Source organism: Vigna umbellata, chromosome 1, assembly GCF_029865625.1.
Source record: "Vigna umbellata cultivar VRB3 chromosome 1, Vumbellata_1.0, whole genome shotgun sequence".
NCBI classification, from domain to species: Eukaryota; Viridiplantae; Streptophyta; class Magnoliopsida; order Fabales; family Fabaceae; genus Vigna; species Vigna umbellata.
Window position 1 is genome coordinate 9,312,419 of NC_142165.1, and position 19,194 is coordinate 9,331,612.

Below are 19,194 nucleotides of genomic sequence, written 5' to 3' on the forward strand. Positions count from 1 at the left end.
GTATGTTTCAGTTTTTATTGAATATATGATAATTTTTATCGATAAAAATTCCTTAATTTCTTCTTTTTAACTTTCACTAAGTTGAATATAACTTAATTTCTTAAAATACTTTTTCTATCCTACAGTTGTGAAAGGTCCAACACTTGTTACGTCTTGGTTCACCAAATGAACGTACACCGTCTCTGCTTCCATTATTTGGAGACCTGTGTATGGAGAAGTTTGGTCGCTTCCTTCAAGGGCAGACTTTTGTTCTCGGATTTTAATTGATATCTGATTCTTTTGATGTAATCTTTTTCTCGTTTTTATTGCTGCCCTTTAGACCTCTTTGCTTCCAGAAAAAAATACTTTTTCAATCTTCAAGGCTGTGATTTGGAGTTGTCAAGGAAGACTTGCTTAGCTCTCTAGCCACTCGACTGGATTACAGGCAACAACAGATTTAAAAATTGTTTGTCAAGCGAGATTTTAACGATGTCATGGAAGCTTATTACCAATATTTAATCTCTTATGTCAATCCACCTTGACAATGTGTATCTACTAACACTATGAATCCTAATTTATAAAACTAGAATCCTATGAAGCCTATAATTAGTTCATGAGAATTCTCTACTCGCTTGCACTCTGGATGTTAGGAAATTAAAAGTGGAGGATACACAAAATATGGCAGAAGATAAATAAAGCACACAATTAATACTTGAACAATAGAATGCACATAGCACAATTTTTGCGGATAAATAAATCAGGAATTTGTTTGGTTAAATTTGCGAGAAAAACCACTTAGAAAATAAGAGAAAGCATTAGACAATCTTCCATTGCACTTGTAGAATTATGAAGGGAGAGAATGTACCCAAAGGAAAATTTCCCTGTTTGTATACATACTCGCGATTTTTCCCATGAAATCAATTTCTTTTCCACTTTGAAGCATTTGATTGATTCTGCTTACTTTTACGGAAAATCAATTCGACCTTATTTAGAGAAAATGATACTCCAAATTACACCCATTTCCATCTCGCAATTCTCTTTCAAAAGCTGCTCATGTAAGAGGTAAAACATTATCTTATATCTTTAAACAAATATACAAATAAATTTAATTTGATTACATGAAATGAGTTGTTAATCTTAAAATCCAGTTGAATCCAGTCATTCTCAACAATTATTTGGTTCGAATTTGGAGAGTTAACTCGTCTTGGGAGTAAGAGTTATTCCCGAGAATGTATTGAATATATTTAAATTTAATATTTACTTAATTTTTTACTTATATGTATGTATTATATTACTCATCCTTATGTATTCGAAAAACATATTTATACTTGTTTCATTATTTACTTTATACTATTTACATACCCTTTATGCATGTATAAAGTTAAAAAAGCAATATAAATATATCAATTAAAAACTTTTAAAGCTAAATTGAAAATTTAATTTTAAATAATCCAAAAACATAAATCACAATAAAAAATATTCAAAACACAATGTTTTCAAACAGAAAATATTCTAATTCTTAAGTTTGATTATTGAAAAAAAAAGTACAAAAATGATTTTCTTTTAAACAAAACGATCAATATTATGTATTAGCAATTAACATTATTTATAGCTTTTCCTTTCTGCTTATTTGTATTTATGCATAAAATAAATGATTAATATTTATTATATATATTGAAGAATATTTTATATATGTGCCCTTTGATAGAATTGTCATTCATAATGATGAAGTGAAATGCCAAAAACAAAACTCTGTAATGTTTTATTACAATAACAAGTTTACCTTAAGATTGAGTAACAACTTAAAAAATGCGTTTTTTAATTTTGTAATTATCAATAAATTTCATCAGTAGTAGTTCAACTTTAAAGGGTTAAATTAGGTAAAATCATTGAAATACTCCATACTTATGCCGACAGCAAATAAGGTTAGGAGATGAGACTAAAAACTTGGTTTGCCATGTCTGTTGGTAAGTCATAGACATTGACTAATCAATCTATCATTCTAGGCAACAATTAGTATGACCAAATTGTACATGTCTTTTGGTAAGTCACATACCCATGTTTATCTTAGCACAGAATGATGATGTAATCATATAACAAATAACCTTTACCATTTCCAACAAAACCTGCTGTTGCCTACATACACTTGAAAAAAATTTAACCACAAGCAAAATCTTCCATCCAAATAACTTGAAAACATCGCTGAAATAGTTAAATATTTCTCAAAAATGAATCATCAATCTCAATTCTTGAGATGACCAACTATATTTTACACCACGTGCACTGCATATATTTACATCTAATATATCTTACTCATCTTTCACTTCAAACATTACGACACATCCAAACAGATAAATCACTCCTTTGTATGTTTTAGGTTGAAAATTTTAAGATGATTAAATATAAAAGATAAATTTATCACATATTATACATAAATTAATTTTATAAGATTAAATTAAACTTATAATTTAATTTTAAAATAATATAAAAAATCATAAAAAATTTATGATCTACAGTGAAATCATCTTACAAAGATGTAATAGTATTAGTGTGGAGTGACTCAAAAGGGAGAAAAGTTAAAGTACAAAAAACACGAAGTTGAATGACATATATGGAATTATGATAAAGTAGAAAGAAAGGATTTTCTTAGCTCTGATTTGCAATTACATAATTATTTGGATATTTTTTTAGGTGCATCTTTCCCATTTATTTTTATGCCGTCTTCTAATAATTACTCTGAATTGAGGCATATGCATTTATTGCCAATCCATGATTGCACCTTATCTTTCTATTATTTCACCTTTCTATGACCCAAGGGAGAAGAACCAACGCATAACCTTCCAACCTTAATTGGCTTCTGTCTCTACAATGCTTTATTTCTCATCATTCCATTGCTTCACACAAAAAAGGACGTGCCATCTTTTTTTTATCATACAAAATATTGGTTATTAGTATTTTATTAGTTAAGAATTAAATCAATAACTTTTTTTTATATATTTTTTAAACTTACCAAATCAATTTTATAATTTTTAAATATTAGTGAGAGATTATATATAAACCTATAACTTTTTCCTTTCTTCTTTCTCACTTTATCACTCTCCTTCCAACTCGAACTTTATTACTAAGTCAATTTTATAACTATTAAAGGAAGTGTCACCTTACTTTGATCATTTTGGTTTTCCACATTTTCATCGTGACGCCTTCTCTCCGCCTATCATATATATAAAAATTGGACATATGATTTCAGATTATGGGACCCAAAAGCCGAAAATTTCGATGAGATAAGAGAAAAAGAAAAGAAAGAAAATACAGAAATTGTAAGAGAGATAATTGAGGTAGCAAAATGAGTGGTTGGATAAATAGTCGTATCACTCTTTAAGGTGCTTTATTATGAGTTACAAATTGTGAAGGAAAATGGGACCCTCCAATCACTGTAATTGAAGCTTCCTTTGTTTGCTAGCTTCTGCTGGAGACACACTATGTGAGCTTTTCAATCAGAGAGCCATTTAAAGTGTACAAAACAAGCCGCTTTTACTCAGTGCCATGCTTTGAATTTCCACCTTTCAATCACTATATTCAAAGAATTCAAGTAATTAATTAACCCATTTGATTTTGAAGAGATTTCTTGTGACTGAAACCCTAATTGAATACCTATGGTTATGTAATACTACTATCATTTATGTTAGTACGGTGATTCTCAAGATCAGTTTATGCTAACTGTTTCAACATATGATTGACACCCTATCGATTAGCATGACTGTTTTTTCATTCATTCTGTCACTTTTTAATCACATAAAATAATTGAGAGAGAGATAAAACAGGTCCACAACTTGTCTTAAGCTCAATGGACAATCCGTTTTATCACTGTTGTTACATCAGACATTTGTCTAATTGTACGAGAAAATCTTGCCTTCTTTTTTGTGTACAATTGTTCTCCTTCAGCCACCTTTTTCATCTTCCTCATCACTGCAAGGGTTGTGACAGTATATGATAGTACCGTAACTTCTCTCATCAAACTTAACCAAGTTCAAATTCAACGAGAAAGCCCTCAATCAAAGTATAACTTACCTTGACCATATCACTCTTGAAATTAAACCAATCATTGAGCATTTTGTCTGTAGGGAATCTCCCATATAGGGTTAAAAATAGTAGCATTTTCATTTTTAACTGTAAAGTTAAAATTTTAAGGTAAGTACTAGAATTATAAAGATGATTAACAGATGTTTTTGTTCTTTAATATATGGCTAGAAATGGGATCATTGCATGTTTATCTGTAAAAGATATCTATCAAGAAACATCAATTTGCTAAGCAGATTTAAAAAATTCTAGAAAGGATGAATATTTGACTGTAAAAAGAAAGAAAAAAACTAGGATGAGGACAATTATTTAGAGATAGAGCCCAAATGGTTATAATTACAAAGAGAGGAGACAAAAGACTTTATGGCTATACACACATATAGAAGAATAAGATACTGTTCTTGCAGCACTACATACATCAGTCACTGTTACTAGGTCAAGCTATTCCAGAGTTCTACACAGTGGCTCCCAAGTCCAATTGCAAGGTACTATTTCATTTCTGCTTCATATTCTTAGTCAGCACGGATACTCATTAAGATAAGCCTGTTTGTTGGGCCATGGCACCCTCTTGCTTTTTATTTTGGCTCATCCTTTTTCATCTTCTCAAACTTGAGATTCTTCACAAAGTGTAGTGAGATTTATTAGGGAGAAAATTTTCTTGGTGAAGTGACAGGCGCATACGGCCAAAAACCATTTTCATCTGACCCCATTAAAGGTCATTCCATATCACACCAATCACCATAAAGATAAGAAGAAGATCGCCCATTAAGCAAACAGTGTCAATGAATGGGAAATAAAAGGCTCACAAAGCCAGGCACAGGCATTAGAATATGGTCTCTGATTATGCATATGGAAAGTTACCACTATTCTGGTTGGCCTCTTGCTACCAACATGGCTCAGTGCAATTCTGCACCAAACAGTGATCAATTATCTCCTTTTTCAGTTCCAACAACTCAAACACCCCCTCTTGCTTCTGACCCTCAATCTCTTCAGTTTACTGAGTTCCCTTTGTGGCCTGCAACCATTGCAGAAGATAGAGTTGCCAGTGCTTCAAAGAGTCATAGCCAAGCAGAGAAAAGGCGCAGGGACAGAATCAATGCACAGCTTGCAACTCTCAGAAAACTCATTCCCAAGTCTGATAAGGTAAGAGGAAAAAGAAAAAAGAAAAATTCATCATGACTCTCTTTTGCTGAGTGGCATAATTTCTCCTTACAAGTATACACTATTCTTTTCAAAGTTTGCATATTCTTTAAGACGACAAACAAGAAAGTGAAACCAGAATTTCCTAGGATGTATAGGGTATCATTAGGCCAAATTAAATCAGATTTGACGTACCAATGAAATATATGATATGATTGGTAGATAATTAAATATATGATCCCAGATGTTTGATCTTCAAGTTTATCAATATAAAAAGAATATTTGGATGAAAAATTCAATCTTTCAAATTGAAAAAAATACCTTGAGTTAAATAAAAACCAGATTCCCCGATAGCACAGTCACTTTCAATTCTCTGATAGGTGATGCAGATTTCAATTTTTCACTAACTTCCAAAGTTTAGAAGAGAAAAGAAAGTAAGAGGATCATAGCATGAAATAGCTATACTAGGTTGTGTGATAGGCCATAGATTTTAGTTCCACTAGCATCCCTATCTTTAACGGAAAGAAAGTATAACAGGAAAAATTGTGTGGGTGCAGATGGACAAAGCAGCATTACTAGGGAGTGTGGTAGACCATGTGAAAGATCTAAAGCGAAAAGCGATGTGTGTGAGCAAAGGCATCACTGTTCCAAGTGAAACTGATGAAGTAACAATTGACTTCCAGGAAGCCGAAGATGAAAGCTACAAAAAAGTGAAGAAATTGAAGGAGAAGATGATAATCAAAGCTTCAGTTTGCTGTGATGATCGACCAGAAGTGTTCCCTGAGCTGATCGAAGTTCTGAAAGGGTTGAGACTGACAGCAGTTAAGGCTGACATAGCCAGTGTTGGTGGCAGAATCAAAAGCATATTGGTTCTTTGTTCAAAGGACAGTGAAGAGAACAGTGTTTGCCTCAGCACTCTCAAACAATCACTTAAATCAGCTGTCAACAAAATTGCTTCGTTATCTGTGGCCACTAATTGTCCCACCAGAAGTAAGAGGCAGAGGTTCTTCTTCCCTTCTCATTACCTACAACAACCATAATTCATCACTGCCATTTTCTTTTTCGTTTTTTTATTCTTAGGATGCCTTCTGTCACTATATGACATTGTTTTATTTTTTTTTCAACATTTCTTTATCTTCAACATATAATATATGCAACCCAACTCTTACTTTCGTTTTACAGTTCAACAAAATATATCTTATAAATAATCTCACAATCTCTTAAATCTACTCTATAAAGTAAGATTTATATTTACTTTTATACTTTAAATTAGTTTCATTCTTTTTTAAGATAAATTTTAAATTTAATTTAATCTTATACAAAATTAATAAAGTAAAATAGACTCTAAATTAAATTCTGATAAGAAATAAATTTTAAAATTTAATTTAGTTTTATAAAAGCTAATAAAATAATAATTGGATTCATTGGTATCATTTAATTTTATTTTTAGTTAAACTTTAATTGGTATTTCAGACAATTAATACTTAATCCATAATTTAGTATGAACGAGGATAATGATATGTTAATAAAGATTTTTCTTGACTACACGTTAATATAACATATATGTTATTTTTTTATACTAAATTTAGAGTACTATTAATAACAAATAAATAATGAATCAATAAAAAATATGACATGTTGTATCAAAATGTAATAAAAAAATGTGTAAAAATATTTCCTATTTATAAATATAATGTATTTGTTTCACACAATTACAAAAAGTCACACCAGAATAGAATAAAAAACTGGTTAAGCATATTCAAAGACAGTTACTAGTTCTGCAAAAAACTGGTTGAAGGAACAACACGTTAGCAGAATTAGTCTGTGGTCATAGATTTATAGCAGAAAAACATTTGCTATGTTACTTTCAAATTAGAAAGAAACATGAGTTTTCCAAGATCATCAAGAAAAAGGAGATGAAAATCTTACTTCATTTGCATTAGATCAAGCATGCATTACCATTGGAAAAAGAATATATCTTTCAACAAGTGAAAAATCTGATCGCTGATATATATAAACTTAAACAGCATCTGAAAAATCTAAACATGAGATAAAGCTTCATATTGAATAAAAAAAAGTAGTAGAATACTTTATAAAAGTGAAAAACTCGTTAATCTATGATCTTAAGATATTGAGTAAAGAATATTATGATTCAACTCATATTTTATCAGGGATTTATATTTCTTCAACGAACCTCTTTCTCAGTGTGATTTCTTTGAAACGATTTATGGATTGAAACGTGTAGTTGAGTAATGGTGTTCCTCCTTACTGGGACCCTTGATGGTATGCTTCTTTGTATGGAGAAGCACAGATGATTATGAGATGCAGCAATCAGCAGTGATATCGTTGTAGATATGGACCACACTCTTAATTAGAGCACTGTTTCACAAAACCAACGTACACAAAAATTTTCCTTTGAAAATGATTTATAAGGTGAAAAGGGTAATCCACTGTTGCAGTATGCTTTTTCTCTTTAATGTTTTCTGAGTATAAAGTTCATACCCTCTTACTGTAAAAACACTCATTCAATGACAGTTATATATATGTAATAGTTTTATATCTAAAAACAGTATAAAAAACTTCTGTCCTTACTCATATGCATTAATTATTTACCTCCTTTGCGGTTTTTTATAGTACGATTTTTGTCTTGAATTTTGTTTTTTTATAAAATTAATTAATATTTTCGAGTTTCAAACCAAACTTATCCCGAATTACGTGATATTTTAATTTTCTCTTTACTCATGGGATTAGGACGATCAGGAAGGATTACTACGGTTTTTCTTTTCTCAAGAGTTCATATATCTCTTATTATAATATGAACACTTATCTCTCGGGTTTAGGTTTGGTTTCCATACAAAGAAAATACTTAATTTTCTTAATTTTGTTTAAGAATGCGAAATACTTTTTCCTTTCCATGTGGACGAGGAGATTGGATTTAGCTGTTAATAAATATATTACACCAATAAATAAGTATTTTTTTTTAAAAATATATTTATGTTGAACTTCTACTCATTTTTAAGTATATAACTTTGTGAGAAAAAATATATTTATATTCTAAATTTCACTCTCGATTTATGGCCTATTTAATGGTTAGTAACAAAAGAGGTTTATTATGACAATAAGGATGTCAAAATTCGATGTGTAACATAATATATAAATAGCTAATATAAATAGAAATTTTTTATTAAACTATAAAATAACTTTTATGAAAAATAATTATAAATATAAATAACATAATAAAATAATTTTTATTAAAAATAGTAATAAAAATAAATAATTTGAATAAGTTTTATTATTAGATAGTTTTTTTATTATTTTAAATAATTATATGAATTTAAAAAGTAGTTATTAAAAAGTTAAAATAGTAAAATAATTATTTTAATTTATAAAATAATTAAATTTAGATGAGGGTTATTTAAAGGATAAAAATGAAAATATAACTATTTCAATTTAAAATAATGAATAAAATTGACAGAAAAGATGTGTATGCAAAAAAATAATTTTCTTTGTATAGAAATAATTCAAAAAATTATTTATTAAAAACATAAAATGGTAAAATTGTAACATCCCAAAAATACAGTGTAAAATCATATTAGAGAATAATCACATATTAACAATACTACAAATCAGTTCAACACTCAGCGAAGTACTATTATGGCCGAACGACCTTACATAACAGCAGGAAATTTAAAACTGTACGATAGCTATCACTAGACCGAACGGTCTTACAAATTATAAAGCTAATCAACATACCGAACGTTCTTAAGGTTCGACCTTCACTTCTGATGCATCCTCCAATACATCTTCCAGCAGCTCTTCTCCTTGTGCTCACATCCACACGGATGATCATTGCAACAGACAACGACAGGACGCACGACATAGACAAAAATGGAAAACAGGGTAAGCTTATGTAATTTAATTTCTTCAATAACAACATACAACATTCATAATTAAACCAACAACACTCAAATCATCATTCATACATCAAGGCATGCAAATAACGACCACTTGACTCTAACTGTCCGGACTGTATGAATCCTGTGTAGCTACGACGTTCGTGCACCCGGGTGATGTAGTAACTGGGATACCCTCAACAGCTGCCACCCGAGGTTGATCCGTTCCGTCCAAGTTAACCTTATGGACTAGGACCTCCTGCCATTCCCACACATGACTTACTCCTCTCTACTTGAGAATGAGTAATCATGGAATATCAGGATAAACGCCCGCTAAGCTTTGCCCACATTCATACTTTACCAATCAATAACCACTTTTTGAGATATTCCTCCCTGGAATACTCGTTCAAAATCAAACTATTTCATTCACATCACATTTCAAACTCCTTTACACTTCGTCATTAATACATTCAACTGAAATACGATCACACTTCTTAGAAACTAACATGATTGAGCGTTACTTATTCACTTCAATAAACAGACCACTAAGAGTTCAAAACGGACGCCACGAAGCCTAGGCTAAGTACTAAGACTCTAGGCCAAACACCTTTTAAAGACCAACACTGTTTGACACACAATACTAATACTGATGAGAAACTATGAGTAACGAACGCTATCGATTTTGGCTGAAGACCCTTATTCTAAAAGAGTAATAATAGATTACTAAATACGAGACCCAACGCTTGATTTAAGACCGAGCCCTATAGAAATCGAACACTAACGAACGAGACTGGTCTAAGACCAAGTACTTATCAGGAACGAGCGCTACTGAGATCAAACGCTTGGTCCAAGACCGAGCACAAATAAACTTACATAAAATGAATGAATATATATATAAACAATTGCTCCACACTTATTTTTACTGAAAAAGAACGATAACGTCTACGACCTTAAGTAGTATGTAATACATGAACTACACTATTTAGGAAACCTAAAGAAGGACTACACTTAGGCCGAACACTCATTTATACATATATAATATTATAACACGATCTTCATTAACGAAATTCCTTGGAGAAGAAGAACTTAATATAGACGAACGCTCAAAGGAAAACTGAACGGTGAATGCGAACTCTCGGTCACGGTTTACCTAATCCTATATAGTATTACAGAAAGACTCTTAGACATTATCCCTAAAGCATGAGAAATCAGGTAAGACAATGCACTCCTAAGAAGAACCGAACGCTGTTCACAGCGTATATCGTTCGATGATCACGTTTTAGGAATACTGAACCAAACAGAAAACCAGAAACGCTCAAAATAATACGACTCGCTCAAGCGACCAGGAATATAGGGTTGCATGCGAGAATAAACTAACGTGCTAAAGAGAAAGAAACTCACCAGCTCAGGATCACAAACCGACGGTTTAAACGAAAGCTCTTGACACCGGGAGTGTTCAAACGGTACCTGAGAGGTGATCGGAAGAAGAAAAAAATGAGATTTTCTTAGAGAGAAGGTGGAGATTTTAGAGAGAAGGAAGAGAAAATGGTTTCAGCAGTGTGAAGAAGAAGGAAGGCATGCAGAGAAGTAGCACGACATTTGAAATTTCGCATTAAGTACTGCCGTCACCCAAGCCGAACGACCACTCTCCTACCACTAACTGAAACGCTCACTCACTCATTGGCACATGGATCCCACTACTTGGGGTTTTGAGTGTGTTTTAATGGGGTTTGACAAAAATAATTATTTAAATTTATAAAATAATTAAATTTAAATAATAGTTATTTAAAGAATAAAAATGAATATAATCAATTTAACTTAAAATAACATGTAAAATTGAAGGAAAAAAATGTGTATATAAAAAAAGTCCCCTTAATATAGATATTCAATTTTATTTTACAAAATTAATAAAGTCTAAGCCGTATCTAAACGAGGCACATGTCAAATTTTATGAACATGGTTGAATATAATGAAAATTATATATACTATTAATCTCTCTTAGTTGAATATTCAGATAAGATTCTTTATTTATAATAAAAAAATATAGACTAAATCCAAAATACAGATAAGAAATAATAACAAATAAACTAAAGATAAAAGATAAAAATAAATAAAGATATCTCCTTTAGGAGGTGCATAAAAATTATATGTAGTATGCACTAACTTCTATAGTCAAATTGTTAATTATCTATGAAGACGACATAGAAAACGAAATAAATATGGGAGGTTGCTCCATATAAATCTCTTATTGTAAATCGTTGTTGAGAAATGCATTCTTGACATCTTGTGGATAAAAATGTCATAATAGTCACCCAATCATAAATAAACTAACTAAGATTATCTTGGAGAAAAAACATATATATGAACGGGTCAAACATAGGTTAGAAGAGAAAGTAACAGAAAAAATCATGGATAAACAGTAAAAAAATCTTAAAAATCCAACATTACTCGACGCTCTAAATATTTGTCTGAGAGGAGAGACACATAGGAGCTCGATGAAAGCGTAGTTGAAGGCACGATAGTCGTCTGGCCGAAACGATCAAAACCATATACTTGTCGGTCAACACTAGAACTCTAACAATGACAACAGTCGACAGAGATGCCATTGACAACAATAAACGACATTGACGCCAGCGACAACATGTGTATTGAAAGAAATTGCAATTTATAATATAAAAAATATGAATCAAACCCAAAATACAAATAAAAATAATAACAAAATAACTAAAAAATAAATGATAAAAGTAATATATCAAAAACTAATAAAAGTTGTTACAACAATATTTTAAATATAAATTTTATCGAAAGGTACTTATACATGATTTAACTTTTGTTTATATACGAACAAACATTGAATGAACAAAATGGATTATTATTTTGATGAGTGAACTTTAAGAAATTACATTGCTTATATTTCAATAAATATTTTTTCCAACTAATATAACTGATTATATTGTTAATGGGCATTCATAAAGAGAGGGTTGAATGTTTTATCCATATATTTAAAAATAAATAAATTATATAAAATAAATTAGCAATGGAAAGTAATTATATGATTTTTTTAGTACAAAAATTGTTTCTATTTTTTTACCAACTAAATTTATTTATTTTTAATATACATTTTGTAAAAAAGATTTAAAAAATGGAGAAATTAACTTTGATTCAATAAGTATTGATAAAAAATCTATTAAATTAAAAATAAAAACTGAATAAATAATTAATTATTTCTTTTGAACTTATACCTTTTACCTTACCTTTGGAAAAATTCAATTAAACTTATTATAAACATTATTCAATACACCAAAAATATAATAATTAAATCTTATTAAATCTTACAAATAAGAGAAAATCATGAAAGTAAATTTATTTTAAACCTACAAAAATGGAGGCAGAATAAAAAAAAAGGGTGAAATGTGATGGATGCACTATATGCATGTCTAACTGCACAAACAAATTACAGTTGCAATTTCCTTCCTTCCAATCCCATCTCATATATCTTTCAACTATCTACAACCAACCAATCTTAAATAAATAAATAAGCCGCCACACCTCACCTTCATTTTGACTTCTCATAAGTTAGTTAGTTGCCCAATCTATCATATATTAATAAATAATAATAAATTCTTATAATAATAATAATAATAATAACAATTATTATTATTATTATTAAAAGTCAATATAACATTTATGTTCTTAACTGTCACACTTATCGTTTTTGCTGAACTAAAATGGAAAACTAACACATTTTAGAAAATAAAACGAATGTCCTTCGTTACAAAATTTGAAAACAACACTATCCAACAAATAAACAGGTCAAAAATATCAGAGTTGATAGGAAAACGTTATCTGAATCAGTTAGACAAAGTGGAAGTTATAACTTCCTCCATATTAATTAATTAATTAACATTCTCTTGGCCCACTCTCTTCATAAACCCATCAATTTTATTCAACCACTTAAAAACTTCAAAATCTACCTGTAAACTTCCACTACCTGAAACTGAAACCACCTTACGTAAATCCACTCTGCGGTTATACTTTTTAAGTTTCAAGTTCTTTTCAACTAAATCTTTATATTCATTTATTTATTCATTTGTGATATAAACAGAAAAATGGAAATAATAATATAACTAACACGCAACAACCTTAGACAACATTTTCGCAAACAGATGAAGGATGACGGACGTTGGCAACGATCGGGTGAAGGGCTCGTGGAGTCCTCAGGAGGATGAGATACTACTGAAATTGGTGAACCAGTATGGCGCGCGGAATTGGTCCCTCATCAGCAGCAGCATTCCGGGGCGTTCTGGCAAGTCCTGCCGGCTGCGATGGTGCAACCAGCTGAGCCCGGAGGTGCAGCACCACCCCTTCACTTCGACGGAGGACCAGATTATCATCGAGGCGCACGCTATTCACGGGAACAAGTGGGCCACACTCTCTCGCCTCCTCCCTGGCCGCACAGACAACGCCATTAAAAATCACTGGAACGCCACCCTCCGGCGCCGTAGCACGATGAGTCAGTTGTCATCGGCTGCATCGCCAAACACCAAGCGCGCCTCTCCGTTGGAGTGGGACTACCCTTTCAAGAAACAGCATGCGGAGAAAGAAAGAGAGGAGATTCCCGTTGTCACGCCTTTGAGTCTTTTTCCCTCGGCTGAAAAATCAGATGGAGAACTGGAAGAGGGAGAGAAAAGAGTGGCAGAAGAAAACAAGATTTCGAATCAGGATTACTTTCTGAAGATCATGCGGCGCATGATTGCTGATGAGGTTAGCAATTACCTTCATACTTTGTACAAGGGAAGGGAATACTCTTTAGATCATCCTCCAAATCTTCCCAAATAAAATCTTAATTAATAATGATCTTAATTAAGATCTAATTTTCAAATTTGCAAATGTATAAAACAATAATACTTTTTTTTCTTTATTTTTCCTTATCAAAGTTTCAATACATTTGTATATAATAAATATTTGTATTGAATACCGTTTTCAATTTTGATCAGACATTTCAGTTTTCAGGTCTGGATTAAGATGATCATCTGAGCGTATTCTCTATACTTGTCATGTTATTTAATTTGCTTGAAATTCATCTGTTTAGCCTTATCAATTCATGTTATTTCTAGATGTAACAGGATTGAAGTAAAAAACGGTGTATTATGAGAAATCTTATGGAAAATAACAACTCCATTAACCTATTGACCCACACTTATAAAACATAAGAAACGAAATAAGAAATCCCTAAAAAACTGGAACAGACTTTGTCTTTATCCAAATAACATAAAGATACTCTTGCTATTGGAGCTGCAAACACTAGTCTTGACTTCAAAAACTCAAACTTGCAAGTAGACAATGTTTTAGTAAAAACATATGTAACTTATCTTTTGACTTTTTTTCCCCACTGTGGAAAAATTGCTTATTTGAATTGAACTAAGGTGCAAAAATCAATGCTAGAACTACCTCTACCTAGATCTAAAGCAGAGAACGGCAATTCTAACTAAGAAATAAAACTAAGAAATTAAATGAATGAGCAAAGAAATGAAAGAAGCACGTGAAACAGATAACCTAAAAGAACCTAAAAATGTCTACATGATTACCTAATATCCCTAGAACTTAGGTTAACTAGACTAAACTAAAACCTAAAACAACTCAGACAAAGCAATATGTAACCTAAAACAGTTCCTACTAAAGCTCTACGAAAAAAACAACAAAAAAGGACCTAAACAAATTATAAAAATGGAAACATGAACAATGAATGGACAAGAACTATGGTAATTCCTAACCGAACCTAGAAACGGAAAACCTGAAGCAATTTCTAATGCAATTTCTATTTAAAAGCTAAAAGTAGAACCTAAAAAATGAAAAAAACTTGAAACAATTCCTATTTAAAGACTAAGACAGTTCATGAAACAGAAAGCAAGTATAGAAGAAGAAGAAGAACCTAAAATGAATTCTAGTTAGAGAAACTACGGACAAAATAGAGTCTAAACAACCCTAGAAAACAACTTAAAACAGATTCTAAAATAAGAAAAACTAGGTATTTAAAAACTAGTATTAGGTATTTACACACTAGAACTATAATGACTATCTACACTATCTTCAAACTAGGTATTTATAAACGCAATCAATCTTAGAACTAAGTGGAAAGCAACTAAAAAAAATGTTACCCCTATTTTTACTACAGAAACACATATCAACACAGATTTATCAAAGTAAAAACACAAAATATCAACACAGATTATCAAAGTAAAAACACAAAATTTTAATTACACCTTTTCGATGTTAAAGTGTTTACTTTTCATGAAACACAGGATCATGAGAGATAACAACCATAGCTTGATTGTCAACAAGAATCCATGTGCTTTCCTTCTGGTCAAGGTCAAGTAAAATTTTTCTTAACCATAAAACTTGATTGATGGTAATTGTTGCAACAACAAACTCTGCTTCGGTAATGGATTGAGCTATAGTTTCTTGAATTACTTCTCATATCATTCACATCATTAGAAAAACCAATTAGCTTGAACTCCTTGTTCCTTGTGAACTTCATACCAAAATCACTTGTAGCCTTCACATACTGAATCATTCTTTTGATAGCCTTGAGATGCAATTCACTTGCACAATGCATGAATCGATATGCAATTCACTTCACTTACAACATTCAAAATATCAGGCCTTGTTGTCGTGAGATATATCAAGCAACCAATCAAGCTACTGAAATATCCCTTATCAACTTTGTTAGCGTCATCTTCTTTGTGCAACTTCTCCTTTTGATTCATTGGAGTGCTTACTGCCTTGCACTCCTCCATTTGAAATTTCTTTAGTATTTCCTTTGCATACTTTTTCTGACATATGAAAACTTCACCTTGCCCTTGCTTGATCTCCATGTTAAGGAAGTAGGACATAACTTCAAGATCTATCATTTTAAACACCTTCATCATCTCCTGTTTAAAGTTTTGAATATGCTTTCTATTGTTTCCTGTAACTAGTAGGTCATCGACATACAACAAAACAATAAGAATGTCATTACCATTGTGCTTGACATACAAGGTTGTTTCTGATAGACTTTTCATAAATCCAAAATTCAGTAATGTTTATCAATTTTGCTATACCAAGCTCTTGGAGCTTGTTTTAGATCGTAAAGGGCCTTCTTGAGAAGATAAAATTTATCTCCCTCACTTTTCTTCACAAACCCTTGGGGATGCACAACATAAATTTCTTCCTGTAAGACACCATTTAAGAAAGCTGATTTTACATTCAACTGAAACACTTTTGAGCTCCTTTGTACAGTTATTACAAGTAGTAACCTGATTGTGTCCAATCTAGCAATAGGAGAAAAAATATTAGAATAACCAACACCAAAGATTTGGGCATACCATTTAACCACAAGCCTAACCTTGTGTTTGTTCATCGAGCCATCAACATTAAGTTTGTTTCTAAACACCAACTTAACTCCAATTACCTTCCTGTCTTGAGGTGTATCCACTACTATCCAAGTTTTGTTTTTCTTTGTCATTGACAATTCCTCCTCCATTTCATCTATCCACCTTTGATCCCTTTTCCTTCTGCATAGTTAGTAGGTTCACACACAACAATATTGCACCTTTCATAAACATATGAGAGTGGCCTTGTTCATGTCACAAGAGCATCATCCATTGTTTGATTCTGCAAGTCATCTTTTTCAATGCTTGAACTAGAAAACTTGAGTTCCAGCTCTACCATGTTCTGACCCTTCTTTTTGGTATTATCCAAGTTCAACTCTTCATCCTCCACGAAGTGAACATCCCTGTTCATAATAATATTTCCAATTTGTGGTTGGAAAATTTTATAAGATTTGCTGACAATACTATAACTTATAAAGATGCTTGATGAAGCTCTCCTATCAAATTTGTCATGTTTACTTCGTGGAACATGAGTGAAACATAAACAACCAAATACTTTAAGGAATTTCAGAGATGGTTTATAACAATACCATGCCTCAAATGGTGTCTGTCCTTTCACTACCTTTGTGGGAAGACTGTTTTGAAGGAACACAATCGTATTTGCTGTCTTTGCCCAAACCTTCTTTGGCAAATTCTTCTCATGCAACATGCATCTTGACATCTCCATGATGTATCTATTTCTTCGCTCACTAACTCCATTTTGTTAGGTGTGTAAGGGGATGTAAACTGATGCTTTATGCTTGAATCTTCACAAAACTTATCAAATTCTGCTGAAGTATACTCTTTCCCATTATTAGTTCTTACAATATGAATTTTGCAGCTACTTTCATTCTTAACTTCCCATTATCTTAAACTTCCAAAAAACTTGAGTTACTTCTGATTTAAACTTCAAGAAAAAAATCCAACACATTCTGGTGAAGTCGTCAATAAAGGTAATAAAATAGAGACTACCTTTTAAGAAAGGTGTTTTATGAAGGCATGAAACATCCGTGTGGATGAGCTGTAATTTGTCAGTGACTCTCTATGTTGACTTCGGGAATGAGTTTCTTTTTTGCTTTCCAAATTGACACACTTTGCAACTTGAGATTGTATAACAAAGGTTGGGAACATCAAGTGCCAACCCCTATTCTCTTAGCTACAACAACCCATGACGAATATAGTGTCTTAATCTCTTGTGCCAAAGATAAGTGACATCTTCTTTGAGACAAAAAACATATTGCTTCTCCTTTAAAGGATTGAGTGAGAAACTCTTTCCTTTCCTTTTTACTTTGAAGATATTTTGATTAGTTGCATCCTTAATCAAGCAATATTCATCTTCAAAAATAACTTTAAGGCCTTTTTCAATAAGTTGGCCCTCACTTAACATATTTTAGTCAATGTCAGGAATAAAGAGAACATCATGTATAAGTTTTGTACTTATACAACTTGTGATCACAATAGTTCCTTTTCCTTTGACAGAGATATAATACTCATTGCCAATTCTGACTTTCATGATGTTAATTGACTTTAAATCTCTAAACAACTCCTTGTCATGAGTCATATGATTTGTGCATCCATTGTCAATCAAACAACTTTCATTTGATTCACTGCTTACGAATCATATAGCCATAAATTGATGATCCTCCTCTTCTTGATCAACAATCTTAGCCTCTTCACCTTGTTGTTGATTCTTGCTCCTACCAATTACAACCTCATGCCCCATTTGGTTACATTTGGTACACTTAGCATCTGGTCTTCTCCAGCATTTGAAAGGAGGATGGCCTTTCTTATTGCAATGTTGACATGGAGGGTAGGTTCCCTTCTTGACTCCTGTTTTGTTGTTGACTGAAGATTCTCCAATAGGATTTTGATTCTTCTTAAAAAAACGTCTTCTTCTTCTTGTTCGTGCACTCTCATGACGTTTGGTTTGCAAGGCTTATTTAATGGCACCTTTTTGCCTCTTGGCTTTTCTTTGCTCCTGTGCCTACAAAGCATTAAGAAGCTCTCCAAGAGTGATTTGAGTAAGATCCTTGGTATTTTCCAAGGCTGAAATAGATGCCTCAAAATTTTCAAGTATTGTTACAAGAAATTTTTCCAATAATTCTTGAGTTTATGAATGCAGCACTAAGTAATTTGATTTGGTTTGCAATGTCCAATAATTTATCATAATACTCTTTAATTGATTTTGTTTCCTTCATCTTCTACAACTCGAATTATCGAATCAAGTTTAGTTCACACATTCCTTTGATTATTGCATTCCCTCGTACTCTGACTTGAGATAATTCCATATCTCATACGGTGACTTCAGAGTCATAATCCAAGTGAAGATAGTAGATGAGACTACAACAAACAAGCAGGCCTTTGCCTTTAATTTCTTGGTCTTCTTCTCCTTATGTGATTTGATTTGCACCATGCTGGGATTTTCTAGAAGAGTAGGAATTTCATAATCATTTTCAACTGTTTCCCAAATATCCACAACTTCCATATACGCCTTGAATTTCTTGGTCTTTTTCTCTTTATGTGATTTGATTTACATCATGGTGGGATTTTCTAGAAGAGTAGGAATTTCATACCAAATATCCATAACTTCCATATACGCCTCTATATGAACTGTCGAAACTTTATAGTTTTTACCCTCAAATATGATGAAGAAATTGAAGAGAGATTGGGACTTGCTTCAATATCCAAAACACATA

At 31.8% G+C, this 19,194-nt stretch overlaps 1 protein-coding gene and 1 pseudogene across 1 annotated transcript; both read left to right on the top strand.

Moving 5' to 3' along the window:
- Positions 1–4,387: 4,387 nt before the first annotated feature.
- LOC124835660 (transcription factor bHLH51-like) lies at positions 4,388–6,373 on the top strand. The gene is made up of 2 exons (XM_047310626.2): positions 4,388–5,199; positions 5,754–6,373. Exons 1-2 carry the CDS (start codon positions 4,843–4,845, stop codon positions 6,234–6,236), a joined length of 840 nt encoding a protein of 279 aa, XP_047166582.1. The 5' UTR covers positions 4,388–4,842; the 3' UTR covers positions 6,237–6,373.
- Positions 6,374–13,185: 6,812 nt separating this feature from the next.
- LOC124835665 (transcription factor MYB77 pseudogene) lies at positions 13,186–14,095 on the top strand (annotated as a pseudogene).
- The last annotated feature ends 5,099 nt before the right edge of the window (positions 14,096–19,194 follow it).